Consider the following 17,705-nt stretch of genomic DNA (forward strand, 5'->3'; position numbering starts at 1 on the left):
TTGCAGTAAAAACAAGTCTGCAGTTTCAAGCTAAATCCAGGTCACATCAGAACTCGGCATGTGATTATGTATGTGGTCCAGATGTTGTGTTGTTGTTGTTTTTACAACTGTTGAAGCACGTGATGCAAGTATCCACAGACCATAATGTCTAATCTTATCTTATCTTAAATCCCATCTGTTTGTTCCTCTTCGAAGAGTTTTTGCTCTTCAAAGCCACACAACAATTTTCACAGCATTCCATGTGATAAGTAAGTGGGAAAACTGTCCCAGTTCTCTTTAACACCAAACTGATGTGTGGGATGAATTCTGTGAGTCTGACTCCAAAGTGTCAAAAGATTTACTGACATCTCCTGGACATGGACTATTACAGTGTGATTACCAACAATCCCCTTTGATAACCTGCCCTCTCCATCTGTAAACCATAGTCACAGCTGTGTGCGGCGACGCAGAGACAGAGCAGTTGACAGCACATGATTATTTATACCGAGTGCAGCTTGTGTAACATCATGCCATGACTGTCTTTTCTCACACATGCTGCAAAAAACACACACACACACACGCACACATTTGCTCAGCATGTGAGAGTTCGATTTTATGTAACGTCTCACACAAACAGTTCAAGGTAACTCTGATGACGACTACGCTCCGGAGAGTGGAACACTCACACACACAAACACACAAACACACACACACGTTTGTGGAGCATTCGTAGTGAGGACCCATAACTCTTAACTTAAACCCAATTCTAACCCTAAAACCAGGTCTTAACCAACAAAAAAAACCCTTAAAAGATGTGAGGACCAGTCACTCACAAACACTTAACAATGCAGTAACAACATGCTAATGGTGCTGCATTGATTATATAATCAGGACATAATATAATATCACGGATCCACCATCTTATTCCCAATACAATACCCATGCTTGGTTATGACAATAATAGTTTGTTATTAAGGAAATCATATTTCAGTAATATGATGTCATTTTCAAAGTAATATCCTGGTAGAAGCTTAGTAATGAGAATTGTGGTCAGTGTAAAACCTTCAGAATTGGTTTATATTATGATATTGAAATTCATCCTTGTATTCCACATTGATATTACATGGTAACGACTATAGAAATAACAAGGTAATGCCATAATCTTAGTCCCCTTTTTTACAACTATCATTGTAAATTAATTGTAGCTTCTTGTAAATGAATACATCACTCTTACCATGATGTTACTCTACTGTACTGCAAAGTGTTTCTAAAAGACTTATTTTAGAGAATCTGCCTTTATTGTTCTCCTTTCAGTTAGTTTCACACTCATCTATTTCTCTCACGACCAACTGTCTTTCTCAATGCTGGTTTAAAAAAATATATATATTTTTAAAATAACTCAGGTAAAAAGATGTTTTACAATTCTCAAGGTTTTCACAAAATGTCCTCGTAGAGTCTGACATTATTCCTTTTTTTCCCCAACCTTTACCCAAAACTTTTAATTTTGAGTCAAAAACATCAGTATCTTAATATTTGTTTAATATTTGTTTAATATTTAATGTTTAACCTTAAAGGGCAGAAAATCACAACAGTGCCCCCCATGGTCATAAGAATAATGTAAATTAACATAACAGTAACAACATGGTCATTGTTTGGTAATAATTATGTAATATGAGGTCATATGATATATTATGTAATAATGGTGAGGTAATAAAGAGTTAATATTACAGTGATACCATGTTATTTCCAAACAATAATGAGGAAGTTAATAAGAATTACTGTCGTCTATATAGAATGGTAATTACCACATAATAAACTGGATGTTCATCCCACAGACATGTTCCATTGTTATTATGAATCTATTACTTGGTATAATAACAATAATATATCATTACAAAATGATACAAAATGACCATACTGATCATATACTGTAATGTTATTATTACTACTGTTGTTTTTGTTGTTGTTATGATCCAGTCATAATGAACGGTGATAAGCTTCTCAAACTGTTGTTTTGGGAGTAAAAAACAAACAAACAAACAAACTGAGTGGTCCTGAAGCCAAACCGTGTTTCGCGCTAAAAACGTGTCACATGTCACCTCTTATTTCATCCTCAGCATCATCTCTCTCAGACAGACTGTCAGACAGTGACAGGTCACTGGTCATAAAGTCCAGCAGCAGCAGAACATATACAGTTATACTTGCAGATGTGTTCCAGATGTGCAACACCATGCAGTTCATATCTTACTGTCTATATCGGCGGTGTTGAAGCAGCTGTTTTTCCCCCGGTTCTGTGTGGACACACTCACTCTACAGCGACCCATCAGCGCTCCGCATCAGCATCAGCATCATCCTCAGCATCAGCATCTTCCGCCGATCAGGACTGTCCCACACTGTCCCTGCGTCGTCTGCTCTCAGGCTGTGAGGAGGGAGGGCAAAATCAACCGTGAGTCACGCATACACCGGACACGCGTGGTGATCCCCGCGCACGGAATAACATGCATCTTCACTAAAATGAGATGATCCGCGAGCCCCAAGCATCCCCATCACCATCCCCATCACCATCATCATGTTACATAATGAAGCAGCAGTAACAGTAACAGTAACAGCTGCAGGTCTGTGACTGACCGGTGCTGATGTGACACTCACCCGCCTGTGGAGTGGGTTAGCAGCGGCGCACACGCAGCCTGGCTCCCTCTGCATACTTTCATCTGAGCCTCACATAAGAACACTGGAGTTATGAATGAAACCACACGCGCTTAGACACACCCACCGCCCGCTCCCGACCAAGGCACGTGACCCCGCACTGATGATGATGGTGGCGTTGATGTGGAGAGGAGGAGGAACTCCATGTTCATTCACTGACAGCAAAGACGTTCATGAATGGCTTTTTGCTGACAGGATTATTGATTGGTAATCGTATCATTGTCATCATTTTTATCGTAATGTAGTCGCATTCATGTGGAATTAGAGTTAAATCTGAATTTGGACATGTTCTGATTACTGTGTTTCCCTCTGTTGTTGTTGTTTTTTCACTGAAACACAAGTTGCACGAAAACAGACAGTTTTGTCATTTTGTGTAGTGTCATCTTTCAACACCAGGCGGCAACGTTGCACTGTAAGATTTCAGATTGACTGAGTTTTTTTTTTGTTTTGTTTTTTAATAAAAGCCAGCAGCTGTGTTGTTTTAAATCCTGTCATCATTGACATTTGGATTGGAATGAAGTGACAGGAAGTTGGCAAACTGTGCATGAATTGAACTCATAATAACGTGTTTGTTAATGCTCAAGTACACTTCTTATAATAGACCTTTTCAGATATTTCCAGTAACATTAATGAGGTTCTTCTCCAGTTTTATGAAAGTCAGTGCTATTGTTGAAGTGGATTGGTAGGTCACACTAAATACCTTCATTTAACTTAATTTAACATAACATTTTTTTTTTGTTTTTTGTTGATTGCCTTAAAAATACATTTTAAAATTGGTATAATCCTGCCAGTTTGCAAATACTCTTATTCTGAAAGCTATTTGCAGTTGTTCACCTCTGCACTGTGTCTCGTGATGCACATATAGAAAATGCCTCTACAGCAAAGTGCAGGAGGTGCAATCTGTTCTGGTCTGATAACAGAAAAGTGTGAGGCTGCTGATTCTGAAGGCAGCAAGTTTAGTTTGGTTTAGTTCACACCTCTGACTGTTTCTGTACAAAAAACGTTTCACCCACCAGAACTTTAGCAGAAGTGACAGGAATGAGAGCACGATGATGGAACTCGGATCAGAACAAACTTAAATGTCCTGCATGCTGGTTTTTTACTCACTCAACTTAAGATATCACCAAATCAGAAATGTGTGTGAGTGTGTGTGTAAACTTATCTGACCCTTTCATTTCTTCTTAGAGGCATGTTTGTTTTTGTGGATAAGTTTGAGTAGTCCTGACAGTTTTCTGCTGCTTCAGAGAGTCTCGTCAAACATCAAATCAAATGTTATTTATATAGCCTACAATCGAAAAAAAACACAGTTTGTCTCATGGGGCAAAATCCTATTGCACACGTGTGCAATAGGATTTTGTTTTTCATGCAGTTTTTTTCTTGTCCACACTTTAAAAAAAATCGATGCCTTTTTTTTTCTGCTGTGATTAACAGCAAAAAAAAGGAAAAACAGACGGACAAATGCTCTCCTCCATCTGTGTGTGTGTCTCTGTATTTTTAGACAGCCTTGATGCTTTCTCAGTCTGTCAGTTGTGGACACATTCAGGGCAGATTGCACTCACACACAACTCTGCCTGTTTCAGAAAACCCACGAGACTCTGAGGTGCAACATACCAGCAGACTGAAACATCTGGGAAATGATGCCAGGAGAAACTGTGCAAGGAATGTGGAGGAGAGTGTAAGTGCAGTGTGTGTGTGTGTGTGTGTGTGTGTGTGTGTGTGTGTGCTGGATGGGTGGTTGACGTCAGAGCTGCGTCTGTGTGTGCTCCGAAAAGCAGGACATCCTGTGGAATTGTTCTCGGCGAGGCCTGAAGAATGTAAAGCAGCCAGCTCTCCCTCTCCCTGTGACGTGCTGCAATAGAAATGTTAGGGATGCAGAGTGTGGGGGCGAGGGGAAGGACCTCCATCAGGCACTCACTGGGACACTGAGTTTCCTCGAGTCACGTAAAAAAAAAGGAGAAAACACCAAAAATCAATCAGTCTGGGATTTCCACTGAATTTATATGTGACAGAATCCTCCAGGATTCTCCAGACCTTCATACATACACATATGATGATGCTAATAATCTGAGAAAATAAGAAATGAATAAATGCAGTTTTCCCCTCTCATACCATCACATGGATTGATTGTTTTCAGACACAGTGAGACAAAGATGTCTGGTGAAGAGTGCTGAAGACGAGTGAGTGTGGGGGGGAAGAGAGGAGGCAGATATGGGAGTGGAGTGACGCAGGCGCTGGACAAAGCGGGGGTGTTGTGGGTGCAGCTATTTTTAGCCGCAGTGAGGAGACATGATATTAGCTGCATTTCTCTGCCGTTCTCCTCTGCTTCCCCGCAATCCTTCTTCCACTTCGGTCTGGTGCTCTCCTTCTTGGCGCATCATGTGACAGGTGCAGCCCGAGGCCCCTGTTGTCATGGACACCGATGTGCTGTACAGCAAAAGGATGTGAACGAGTGCAGAATACAAAGAGCGCTGTTGACTCTGTGATTATCTTCTCCCACTGGATAAGCAGTGAGGTTATAAACAGCATGTGATGGACTGGTCATCCCACGGCATGATGGGACGGGCATGTGACCTTGAACAGGAAACAAAGGGGAGAATAAACAGCAACAAATTAAAATAATACAAATGTTTATGTGCATTCATATACAGATATAATGCACTTATATATGATATGTATAGGACTCTGTGTTATTTTAGTGTATATTTTTCATAGTATCTATACAAAAATGTTCTTATTGTTGTAGTTTTTCAGTAATATACATTATAGCAACATGCTTTTGTATGTATAACACATAAAGGTTATTTATGATGACTCATTTAAAGAGACACTGTCATGGCTGTCATGGTCCTGCTTGACAACGTCTAACACTTTCACTAACAACCATATTTTCAGACTAATTGACACTATTTTATAACCGTAGTACTACTGCTATTGCATCTCTGCAGTAAAACATCATCACATGCCGTTGTTATTGTTGTAATTGTCAGATTAGAAGACACTATTGTATGTCTGTCCTCTGTGGGTCTTTTCCTCACACAGATTGTGAAGCCCACTCACGTATTGTATAAGTGTGATTTGTAAGATTTGAGCAGTGCATTTTCTTGATTTCATGATAAGTTCAGCTCCAGTTGTGCTAGTAATAATATCTTATACAATGCCAATGCAAGTCCATACACTGTTGGTTGTTATAGTCATTAGTGCTGAAATGATGTATTATATTAACTTTAAGGTCCTGTGAGTAAGAATTAGTGACATCCACTGATGAGACTGCAGATTGTAACAAATGGACTCCTTCATGCACTGGTCCCTTTCCTAAATGCATCGTGCAAACTATTGTGGCCTTCGAAAACACACAAAAAAGATATTGTTCTATTTAATTTATGTCAAAAGCTTCAAGAGCGGGATTATTCATTTGTGTAAATTGTGTAAAATTGGGCCTCAGTAAAGAAAGATAATTGAAATCAACAAACATAGTATATTCACTATATATCCCCAAACAGTTACACATAAAATGTATACATATGTTTCAATATAGAGTTGTTCTGCGTGTTCATTGCATCATTTATGAATGGTGACTGTGGCACCAAACAGGGTTGGGCAGTGTTGGAAACAAAGCGCTTTGATTGGACAGTGCTGGGCTGACGCTCTCTAAGCTGCTCGCTGATTGGCTGTGAGTGCAGAGAGGGCGTGGCTCTCACTGAGCGGTTTGGAGTGCTTTACGCTTGGAGTAGAGCTCCGTCTGTCACCGCCTGAGCGAGAGAGAAATCCCCTGATGCAGACTGCGCTGTAATCTGAGTTTTTCCACAGTCAAAGATGAGGAAGTAAAAGCAAAAAACAGCCTCACATCTCACCTGAACTGATTCCGGCGACAAGAGAGACTCGATTTAGCTCACAGAAGGAGGCAGTCATGGAGGAGCAGCAGCAGCAACGGGATCTCACCATGAGTCTGTCCATCACCTCGACCACCACCGGCGGCCCTGTGGAGCTCACTGTCCCCCGAGGGGAGACTGTTGACGGACTGAGGACACGAATCTCCCAGAAACTCAGACTGCCAAGAAACAGAACCGTGCTCCTGCACAAAGACAGGTGAGCTGATCTTGTGCACAATGACTGGCTCATGTGTTCATGTGTTCATGTTTGCATTAACTGTGTTTTCCTCCATATGCTTTTGTAAATCAGGCAGCTGACTGCAGGGAAACTCCTGGAGCTGGGAGTGAAAGATGGCAGCAAACTGACCCTGGTTCCTGTCATTGAAGCTGGTTTAGTTGTGAGTAAATATCCTTAAATGTCCTTAAAGGAAGAGTTTAGTTGTTCTTTTTTTAACAGATGTTATATGAGTTACTGACACACTGTCAGTATGTAAATGTTACTGCAAGGTGCAACCCTGAGAGCCAGTCTGAGACATGGATGCACGCTCTCAACATGGCTGCCAGTGGGGGTACACTTGGAGGTCCAGTGTGTAAGAATCGGTGAGAGCTACTGGTTCACTAATGTCAGGGAACTAAGACATCCATAGACTTAGTAAGCGTCTGCTTCTGGTTTGTCCATTCAGGCTACTGTAGAAACATGCAGCACAAGATGGCAACCTCCATAATGCAAGACCCATGCCTAAAGTTCTTGAAAAGCTTATTTTAAGGCTTGAAAAACCAAATTATAAATTGGACACAGATACAAATTGACCTTCGATGTGAGTGTGAGTGTATGGTTGTTTTTGTCGGGGTGTACCCCGCCTTTCCCCTATGTCAGCGAGGGTTGGCATTAGCGGTATAGGGTATAGGATAAAGCGATAGAAGATGACTGAATTAATGAAAAACCAATTTCAAAGCATTTTTTTGCACTTACTTTAACAAAAGGCTCACATAATAAAAGGTACATATGTGCCATATCACAGCTTTATGTCAGAATCAAAACACTTTATTGTCTGCATAAATCATGCAGCATAGACTCCGTGGGACACATTATGTGAACGTTTTAAATGTATTGGACGTTTAAGAATTTTAGAAAAGAGGATAAAACGCTTGAATGTGTGCAATATAATACTGTGCATCACAATTGATTGAAAAAGTATATGGGATGAATGAGTTCTCGTATATCATAAATGTATATTTTAGTATAGGTGAACCCTTTATGTGGATAAAATGTGGTTTTCTTGGTTGACATGTATTCATTGAGGGCCTGTGCTTAGTCTGTTAGTCTGTTTGTTTAAAACAGCTGAACTATAACTTTAATGTTAACTATGAACATTTCCATATATATATATGGAGACTTAACTTTGTGTTTTTACTGCCACAGTTCTCGACTGCCAGAGCTGAGAGGACGATGATGGACGTTTTGGAAAGTTTAACAGAAAGTCAGGTGAGACCTTTATGCAAACAGTTCGCTGCACTATTGTCCCAGAAGAATTCCAACTATGCACTGGCGTCTCTTTGCCATAATTTCCACAGAAAATACCGGGTACACATTTTCACAGCATCAAAAGTCCATATAAATATGTCTCTCGTTGAAAATGACACATGGGTCTGTGTGGGACAAGTGGAAAAACATGCAGCATTATCACCATAACCTGGACTGGTTTGGTTTTAGAACTATAGCTTGTGCCAAATCACCCAAGACTTGGATCTTTATGATTACCTCTGGAGCCTGAAGTGTTTCTTTCTTTACTATCCTACAGATCAGTGACTTTCTGTCCGGCCAGTCACATCTGACCATCAGCTTGGGAATCGGTGGTCACGTGATGTACGTGCAGCTCCAGCTGTCTGCACAGGATGTTAAGACTCTGCAGCAGAATGGGGATGTGAGACTTCGGAGCAGCAGCAAAGTTCAAACTGGCCCGCCAACAGCTGGCAGTGTGATCCAGCCCGGCTCTGCCTCCGCCTGGTCCTCCACTGACAGCACAGGTTCCACGACGTCACCTCCTTCCCAAACCTCTTCTCCAGTCCCAGGGGCTTCAGTCCCTGCATCCCCTGTCCACCTCAACCCCCAACAACCCTTTGACTCGGCTTCCTCCTCCCGCTCGTCCACCTCCGTGCCTTCTATGAACTGTCATCAACACTCATCTCTACCTCACGCCTGTCATTCTGGTTGTCCATATCCCAGCTGTCCACGACAAGCAGCCACACCAGTCTGCTCACCTGCTCCCACCGGCTCCAGCCCTGGACCCCCAAGCCCTGTCCCAGCATCAACTTTTGAAAAGGTATACCTTCACATACTGCAAAGATACATAATATAAACTGTGTGCGAGTGGTTAAGAAGACCCTTTTTTTTCTTTCCCAGAGTAATGTTCAGGCGACATCGAATGCAGAGCTGTGCAAGCAGCCAGGAGCTGTCATAGAGAGTTTTGTCAACCACTCTCCAGGTGTCTTCTCTGGGACTTTCTCTGGTAAGTCTTACCGAAGGACAACACACCACACGGACAAACAACAGCAGCTTTGTTAGACATCAGACTGTCACTCTTCTCATCCGTTACCTGTCTGCATCTTTTTCCATCAGGCACCCTGGCTCCTCACAGTCAGAGCGGCATCAGCCACCCTCAACGCGGCATCAGCATCATTCTCCAGATTCTCAGCGACCTCCTCAGAGCTGCCTTTTACCACCAGGGGGCGCCACCCACCCTTCCTCAACACCACTTCCCTGTTTTAAGCCCCTCAGTCAGCCCAGTGCTCACAGAGGAGGAACCCAGCAAAACAAGAAGTAAGCAACTGGGGGCCCAGTGTCACCATAAAGCTTCAGCTTCACATTGTAATTGACCTCCGCCAAAGTGGTATATGTTTTCACTGGAGTTAGTCTGTCTGTCTGTTAGAGACCAACATAACTCGAAGTCACGGATGGATTTGGATGAAATTTTCAGGAAATGTCCACAATGGGACCAGGAACAAGTGATTACATTTTGATCCATAGACACTATCACTGGTTTCAGCACTCGCTGTCTGACTATAACGTTATCGCTGGTTACAACACTCCCTGTCTGACTATAACGTTATCGCTGGTTACAACACTCGCTCTCTGACCATAACGTTATCGCTGGTTACAACACTCGATGTCTGACCATAACGTTATCGCTGGTTACAACACTCGCTGTCTGACCATAACGTTATTGCTGGTTACAACACTCGCTGTCTGACCCAGGCGTGCCGGCAGGGTGTATTTTGTAGGCACTGAGCTGCCTTGGCGGAGTTTTGCGCTCTCTGAGTGCTTTTCTAGTTTATAAATGATAACAACAGGAAGTTGTTCACTTAAAGGACCAGTGGTAGGATTTAGTGGCATCTCATGGAGAGGTTGGAAATAGTAACCCCTTGAACACCCCTTAACTTTACAGTCATGTTCAGGTAAAAAACAAAAACCATGGTAGGTGCTCTCTGAGGTCTGTTGTCAGTTACTGTAGAAACATGGACCACATGGTAAAGTACACATAGGAGGATCCATTTCCTAAAGAGCTTTATTTTTGTGCATTATGTCTAACATTTTATCATTTATTCTCTTACCAATAGGCGAGGAGACCCTCCACTCGACCACCGAGGAGGATCAAACCTTGCATTGTAAGTTGGAGCATCTCCAGTCTTTGATGCATCAGCGTCGTCTTCGCAGACTAACGCGATCACACCTCCCACAAACGTCTCACCCGTACCAACATCGTCAGCAGCATCTCTAACCCTCGAACAGAAAGGGTCCACTTGCTGCCGCCGCGGTGGCAGCCTGTTGAAGAGCTGAAGAGCAAAGGACCTTTAACTGAAACAAAAAAATTAATTGTGACACTGGTGAAATAACTGTGGAGTTCACTGTGAGTCTCTTAAAGCTTCTTAGTGGGAGATGATTCGTTGCCATTTTTATACTGTGAGTATTTCTGAGGAATGTAAGCAGAAACAGGTTCGATGTCTCCCTGTGGTTGTAATTGCCCTGAGCATGTTATTTCACATGTGTCTGTCAGAGACAATGGCTCATTGTCATTATATGTAGCATAAACCACAGAATATACTGTTGTAAACATGTTTCATGTTATACATCTGCGTTTGTACAAAAACCCTCGTCTTGTGTTTTATGTATCAATGCCTTAACTATACATGTCTTGAATGTAATCTGTATGTTTTGATCTGTGTAGAGGATGTGGCTTTAAATTCAGTAGTAAAAAAAGATATGCAAAGAATAAAGGAAATGTCATGAATGATCATTTGACTTTTTCTAAACATGCTCACACATTAATTAGTGCCTGGTGTATGAGCAGGAAGTTGTTAGCCCACTTGTGCTTCAACTTCGGCCACTTATTTTTTCTGTTTTCAGCTCATTTCTTTGTCCTTCGTTGGAGGGAACATGTCTCAACTTGTGTGTACTGCTTTGGAACATCTTTGTACCTTTTTGGCAAACAAAAGGATGCACATACTGCAAATGCACCTTTTATTGATTGGTGCATACATGTACTCAGGTACAATATGTATATTATTGTCCCTAAGAGTCATAAATGGACTCTTAATGTATCCCTGTTTCTGACAGTATATAAACAATGTATTCAAACCAAACTACAAAGAATAATGGTATATACTTTAAAAGTAAAATAACATCATGATTAAATAAGCCAACAAAATTACAATTACAATTCTCATCAATCACACTCCAGAAACAGCAGGTGGTAACATCTTCAAAAGAGAATTCTAAATCACTTTGCATTTGCAGATGATGCATCAATGTTTTTAGAAAAAAAATATTTCAGTCCGATAACTCACGTTTGAATGTGAACGTGTGTGTTTAATGCATCAGAATAAGAAGAGAAAACATTAATATTTCTAATCATATAACTGACATAAAGAAAGCCTACTTAGTTAAAAGGTATGTCCAAATTAATCTAGCCATGCCACTCCCTATACAGTGTATACATATATATATATATATATATATATATATATATAAGGAATTTGAACATTTAAGATAAATTAAAGTTTTGGAAGCTGATTATTACCCTTAACATTTAGAAATGATTGGTTTGAGAGAGGTGTTGTGTTTTAAGTCAAATATGATTTCCATCAAAATCTGTAAAGCAATTCCTTTACCATTGGTCCAGCTAAGTAAAAGTACCTTACTTTATACAAATGTTAAGACAGCTTTACAAAATGTAATTATTAATGAGTGTAATTTGAATGATAAACAAATGTATTAAATGGCCTGTTTCCCCAAAAGTTAAAGAAACAAATTTTAAGATATGATTTACCCATCTGCTGTTCCTGAAAGAAAATAACATTGATTTGAAGTGAACCCATAGGCCTTATGAAGAAACTGTAGACCATGTGTTTTTCTTATGTTCTGTGTCTCAAAAACCAATTTGTCCAAACCTCACATTCTTTTCTCCATGAATGACTTGATTAATATTGTTTTTACCTGTGGGTAAATGTCACTGTAATTGCTGTAAGTGGAGAGACAGTAAGCCTTCATTTAATTGCTTCATAAATGATGGAATTTTTATTCTCTTTGTCTCCAAAAACATTCCAGTAGGAGGATTCCTGTTAATCTGCAGAACACTTATGGATTAATTTTGCAAAGCCAAAATGTGTATTAATCATTTATTATTGATCTGTGTCTGCATCATATCTCCCTTCCCATCTGTTCATCTTCTGGGAGAGTATTTTTGTGTTGTTCAATCAATCAAATAAATAAATAAAAAAGTCAATTTGATGTAGTTTGTGCACGAGATTCTCTAGAATGGAAAATGTTTAAAATGGATATGAGAAACGTTGGAGTGACAGAAGTGAATGTGAATTTGCAGAGGTAAGATAATCTTTTTAAAGATGTGATCATCGACATACACGTCGCCGAGCAATTTCTTGGTTTTTTTCCTTCTTTGCATTTCCCCCACAGCTAACCAATCGGAAAGAGTGTTGTTGATGACGTGCGGTCCATTTAACGTTTAACGTGCTCTTTCAGTTTGCTGAGATGTCTTTGTTTCCCAAAACACCGTATTTATTTTATTTTTTTAATTAACAGGAAAAACTGTAAAACATTTACAACACGTGTGTGTGTGTGTGTGTGTGTGTAGGGGTTTGTAATAGATCAGTGGGACGGTGTGTGTAAATCGAGCTTGTGTGTGTGTGTGTGTTGTTCTGGTCACACACAGACCATTATGCGATTTCTCCCCTCGTCCTCATAACTTATTCGTTTCTCCGCATCGTGCTTCATGTGCACGGGAGGCTGCGTCGTAATTGGCATCCGAATTATCCGCACTTTCGTCCCGTATATTCGCAAAGCATGTGCGGTGAGCAAAGACCTCAAAGTCGTCGAGCAAAGACCGGTCCCTTTGTTATCACCAAGCGTGTGAGGACACTCTGGCGGTCAGTTTGAGCACCGTGTCGTGTGGATCTTTACAGACAAAAGACTTGTAAAAAAGAAGGAAAAAAGGTTTAAACGTTGGCATTCAAATGACATGTTTACCTGAAAGGGTAACTTTTAAATAATCTCTCGTTCACTCTTCAAGTCAACATAAATTGAACCAAATAAAAAAAAAAATTCTTCACTGTATCATCAAAGTCTTTTTTCCTTCCGTAAATTTTTATCCCCAAGGGTGTCAACATAAAAAAACAACCTCACAAGGCCCAAATACAAATAGTTGTTTGTAATTTCAATTAATTTTTTTTAATCAAACTTGGCTTGTTTCCATTTAAACACTTCAAGGAAGAACAGAGATATAAAGTAAGTTTTTGAAACTATTGAGGGTGGTTTATTTTCTTATGATATTTGCCAAAAACAACAATAATAATATGTGCCAGCTGTGACGTTTCTTTGTGGAAAACATCTCAAAATAAAATAATGTGATATTGTCTATGACATCATCAAAGTCCGAGCGCGTTCGGGGCTTTTGTGTTTGGAAGGCCTTTGGAATCAAGGAAGGGGAGGTTTGTCCTTCCGCTGTCGCCGTACCATATCTGGGCTTTTAACTCCGCCCAGTCACTGCCTTAACGAAACTGTGGCTTGAGTTCTCTCTCACTCGACCTCGCCGTTCCCAGCCTGCAGTCGCATTCTCTCAAGGTAAGCGGTTTTTACTTGTGGCCTACCACGTGTACCGGTTCAAATACTGTGTTACATACATTCATGTGCATCTGTGTTTTGATGGTAAACCCAGGCTTGTATTTAATGATACAACCGCATTATGCGAACAATTGCAGAATTAATTTGACTTGGGTTAGTCAATTTGAATTTCGATTTTTTTTGTTCATCTTTTGCTTAACTTGACATATATGGTGGAGCAGGCATGTAAATACGTGGTCACTTTTTCCCAGGGATGTGTGTGAGATGTAAAACACGATCTAACGGGGAACAGTTCATACCGTTGGAGTCGGGCCTCTCCATCATTTCTTCAGCCCTGCGGTCTAAAGCGGGAAAGCGCAGCTCGCTGCTACAAAATGGCGCCGAGAAGAAAGACCCCTTAGCTTATCCCCCACCCGGTTAGCGGATTAGCTAACGAGTCACGCTTACAGGCCCTAGGCCTACTGCTGCATCCACGAGTTAACGTTAGCAAATAATTACAATTACAATACAATATATAGTTTATCAGTCTCGGGTTAAATACTGCCTACTATTTATCCCAGTATTGCGTGATGATCGGTACCGTTATGTTTTATAACGCGCGTTTTGCACGAATACGTAGCTGACCGTCGTCCATTTTAAGTTGATCGACGACTCTGGTCAACGGTATTTAACGAGGTTTTTAACGTGTGCGTCTATCGTTTTTGGCCTTAGGTGTTTGTGGTGTACTTAACTCTACATTGAAAATGTCGGATGAGGGTAAATTGTTCGTCGGAGGCCTGAGCTACGACACCGATGAGGACTCGCTCAATGATACCTTCAGCAAATATGGAGCCATCGATAAAGGTAAAAGCCTGTTCAGTACAGATCTGATTTAAAAGCAAAATGTCAATTTTACGTGTTTCTAATGTAATTTTTGCTTCAATTAGTGGATGTGATCAGAGACCGAGAGACGGGGAGATCACGCGGATTCGGCTTTGTGAAGTACTCTAACCCAGACGACGCAAAAGACGCCATCTTGGGCATGAATGGCAAGGTAAATGAAACGGTTTCATGGTTAAACAGTTACATACATTCACGATGGCGCGGACTGCTTCTGATATAAATTAATAATTATTAAATACATTTTTAACATTTTAATCCGAACCACGCTATTAGGATTGATACGAACTGCCTCTGGTGCATTTAATCAAATTTTTAGGCAGCCTTTAAACATTTTCAGTTATTTCCCCCCACATGCTCCCAGCCACTATTTTCTATTGTCTATTCTATTGTGAATTTACAATTGCTAAATTGCCTATTCTGGCTTGCAGTGGGGGTGGGGAAATGACACCCCACTGAAAAAGTGTTGCCCCTTTTGTAGTGGCTCCACCTAGTGTTGAAAACCTTGTGTGTTTTCAATGATGTGGCTGGCTATATTTAAATGTTTTTATGCCCTTAGAATCTTGATGGAAGAACCATTCGCGTGGATGAAGCAGGAAAGAGCGGACCCAAAAGAGGTTTCAGCACAGGATCACGCGGTGGTGGTGGAGGTGGCGGCGGCGGATACTTCGGAGGATCCCGGGGAAGAGGCCGTGGTTACTCACGAGGTGAGAACTAACTTGCAAACTAATGCAGTGTTTCTCTTATTGGTATTCCTTTACTCAATTGGCTTTGCCTTCAATCTCCAGACTTTGAGGGCGGTGGAGGCTATGGCGACAAGGGATACGGTGACAGAAGTTATGGTGACAGGGGCTTTGGAGGCGGAGACAGGAGCTTTGGTGGCGGCAGCAGCGGTGGCGGAGGATACAGGAGTGGAGGATACTCCAATAGCTACAGAGAAAATAGGTAACTGACATTTCAAATGGTTTCTTGTGTTTATCTAGCTACAAATACATACAATGCTGAAATTTAATGTTTGCCCCCCTATATTTTCAGGGGTGGATACAGGTCATCCAGAAATGAAGGAAATGACAGCTATGGTAAGCATTGATGTGCATTTTTATTGTGTATGGAGGCTTATGTTGGGGCTGTAATTTTCAAACTTCTGTTAACCCGACTTGCATTAAGACACCGTTAACACTTCAGTTTCATATCAGAATCAGTCATTGCACATAATTTAGTTGGTTGTATACTGAGACTAAGACATCATGCATCACTACTGCATTTATGCAGTTTCACAGCCCCAACATATAAAGATGTGTATCCTGTATGCCCCTCAGTTTTATAGTTGATTCCAAGCTTCATCCTACACTGATTAGGAGGCCGGCAAACAATTGGAGACACTCTGTAGCATTCAGCGTTTGCCATTATAATGACCGCATCTCTTCTGATGGAGCCCCTTAGGCAAAAATGAGGGAGGGTTTTGGACTGTCTGTGGGTTGAGGGGGATTTTGAGACTCCAGTGTTCGAACTTTCAGTGTCTTTACCTGTGTGCCCACTTCTTATCCTCAGCTTCACACGAGTAAACATCTCCCTGATTCAAGATCATCACTTGGCTGGCTGTATTTCAAAGATGCGCTCTTCAAGAAAAATGTCCACGTGTTATTGCTGATTTAAGTTCTGTTGTAGTAGCTCAAACATCTTAAAATATGTAGCCGTTAGTTTTGGTCATTCCTCAACAAAACACAAGATAATTTTCAACAAAAGACCTCGTCCTTGCTTGATTAGGCATCTCTATTCCCTAAAAGACCGTTGAACTAAAAGGCATTTCTCTAATCTAATAAGTACTATTACTGTAAGTCCCACTTTGGGATTGAACTGCTCCTATGTGGCATCTTGTTGAATGGCCACTTAAGTTGCTGCCGACTAAAAATTCACTCGTTTGATTCCTTGCTTAGATTTTGGTTCTTTTTTTATAATATCTGTTGGGGCTTTATTTTTGTATTTTTGTTCCTCGTGTCTCCTCCTAGTCTACCTCCTGTCAGGTTCGAATCAGAGTGAGATATGAGGACCCCCTTACTCGAGGAAAGACTTAAGGGATTTTATGCTAAATTCCTTTTTACTATCAAAACCTTAGTTTAGCCGAGGCTCCTGTTTGTTCAATTTTCCAAAAGAGTGAATTCCTTTCAGACTGGTGAACTACACCTCCGAAGTGGCCGGCTGTTCATGAAGTTGCAAATTGCAGCATGCTACAGTCTGTCCAAGGTATCTTCTGTGCTCAACATCTGCATTTTAAATGTGCTGTAAAATTGACTAATCTTGTTTAAGTGATCGAAAAGTGTACCTTCGTTTCCCCCAAAATATCTCAACCGGGAACAGTTTTGTACTTTTTGTTCTTTGTATGATCAACAGTTTATTTTTTTTCTTTGTCAGTTTGGCTTCATGGAGCCTATTAAACAGATTGTGGAAAATAATCTTGATTCCTTTGCCTTTCGAAAATACCGCATGGGGAAGTTAAGCCGAGAGCTTGAGGTTCATGTGTCAACTGTAGTGCTGTTACAACCACATCTCCCACTAAATGCCTTGAAATTAAACAAGGATGTCTCTTGTGGCAATGATAAATTAGCAGTTCAGTCTGAAGATGGTTTAATAAGCTTCAGTAAGTTGAACAAAATGTAGTTTGAAAAACTAACAGTGGATTTTGGCTGATAAAATTCTTTACAACCCAATACTCATTGGCCTTTTCTTTGTTTTTAAGATCAAACCATAATTCAGGTTTGAGTGACTTGCCGAAAAAGTGGCACATAGAATTTTGGGGAACATCAGTGGGTGTCTGGTCATGTTAATGCTTCATTACGTTCAAGAGGTCAGCTACAAGTCCTTGGAGAATGAAGTGTTGCGCCTACCAACAAGTGCTCATCAGAGATGAAAGCTGCTCTCTTGCCTAGGTCATATGTGGAGAAAGTAGGCCAATGCACGTGAGGTAATCTCCTTTTGCTTTGCTCACATCCTTCAAACTCAGTTCTCATTATTTCCATGAATACCTTGAAGTTAGTCACTGTTTAGTCCTCTGCTTCAGAATTTGCCTACAAATATGCCACAGCCTCTTCTGATAGTTAAATTCTCACTGAGTGGGGAAAAGCTCCTATGAAGCTCCT

The 17,705-nt window shown here is 40.9% G+C and overlaps 2 protein-coding genes across 3 annotated transcripts; both read left to right on the plus strand.

Moving 5' to 3' along the window:
* Nucleotides 1-6,592: 6,592 nt before the first annotated feature.
* On the plus strand, nt 6,593-10,333 carry LOC310927245 (midnolin; the record flags this gene model as incomplete). The annotated part of the gene is made up of 7 exons (XM_083889539.1): nt 6,593-6,771; nt 6,865-6,952; nt 7,978-8,040; nt 8,357-8,878; nt 8,959-9,064; nt 9,175-9,423; nt 10,173-10,333. The coding sequence occupies 7 exons, from the start codon at nt 6,593-6,595 to the stop codon at nt 10,331-10,333; spliced, it is 1,368 nt and encodes a 455-aa protein (XP_083745665.1).
* A 3,306-nt stretch (nt 10,334-13,639) lies between these two features.
* On the plus strand, nt 13,640-17,021 carry LOC310926633 (cold-inducible RNA-binding protein B-like). Of its 2 annotated transcripts, none has more exons than XM_083888807.1 (7): nt 13,640-13,689; nt 14,401-14,532; nt 14,616-14,722; nt 15,128-15,275; nt 15,357-15,513; nt 15,604-15,647; nt 16,120-17,021. In XM_083888807.1, the coding sequence occupies exons 2-7, from the start codon at nt 14,433-14,435 to the stop codon at nt 16,131-16,133; spliced, it is 570 nt and encodes a 189-aa protein (XP_083744933.1). In that variant the 5' UTR covers nt 13,640-13,689; nt 14,401-14,432; the 3' UTR covers nt 16,134-17,021. The 2 variants fall into 2 exon arrangements, with proteins under 2 accessions (XP_083744933.1, XP_083744934.1); XM_083888808.1 differs by having other exon boundaries at nt 15,616-15,647.
* Nucleotides 17,022-17,705: the final 684 nt, after the last annotated feature.

Source organism: Microchirus variegatus (assembly GCF_963457635.1).
Source record: "Microchirus variegatus genome assembly, chromosome: 5".
NCBI lineage: Eukaryota > Metazoa > Chordata > Actinopteri > Pleuronectiformes > Soleidae > Microchirus > Microchirus variegatus.

Coding starts and splice junctions, on each gene's coding strand:
- LOC310926633 (XM_083888807.1), top strand. CDS start 14,433: ATGTCGGATGAGGGTAAATTGTTCGTCGGAGGCCTGAGCTACGACACC. Junction 14,533..14,615: donor ATATGGAGCCATCGATAAAG/GTAAAAGCCTGT, acceptor TGCTTCAATTAG/TGGATGTGATCAGAGACCGA. Junction 14,723..15,127: donor TCTTGGGCATGAATGGCAAG/GTAAATGAAACG, acceptor TTATGCCCTTAG/AATCTTGATGGAAGAACCAT.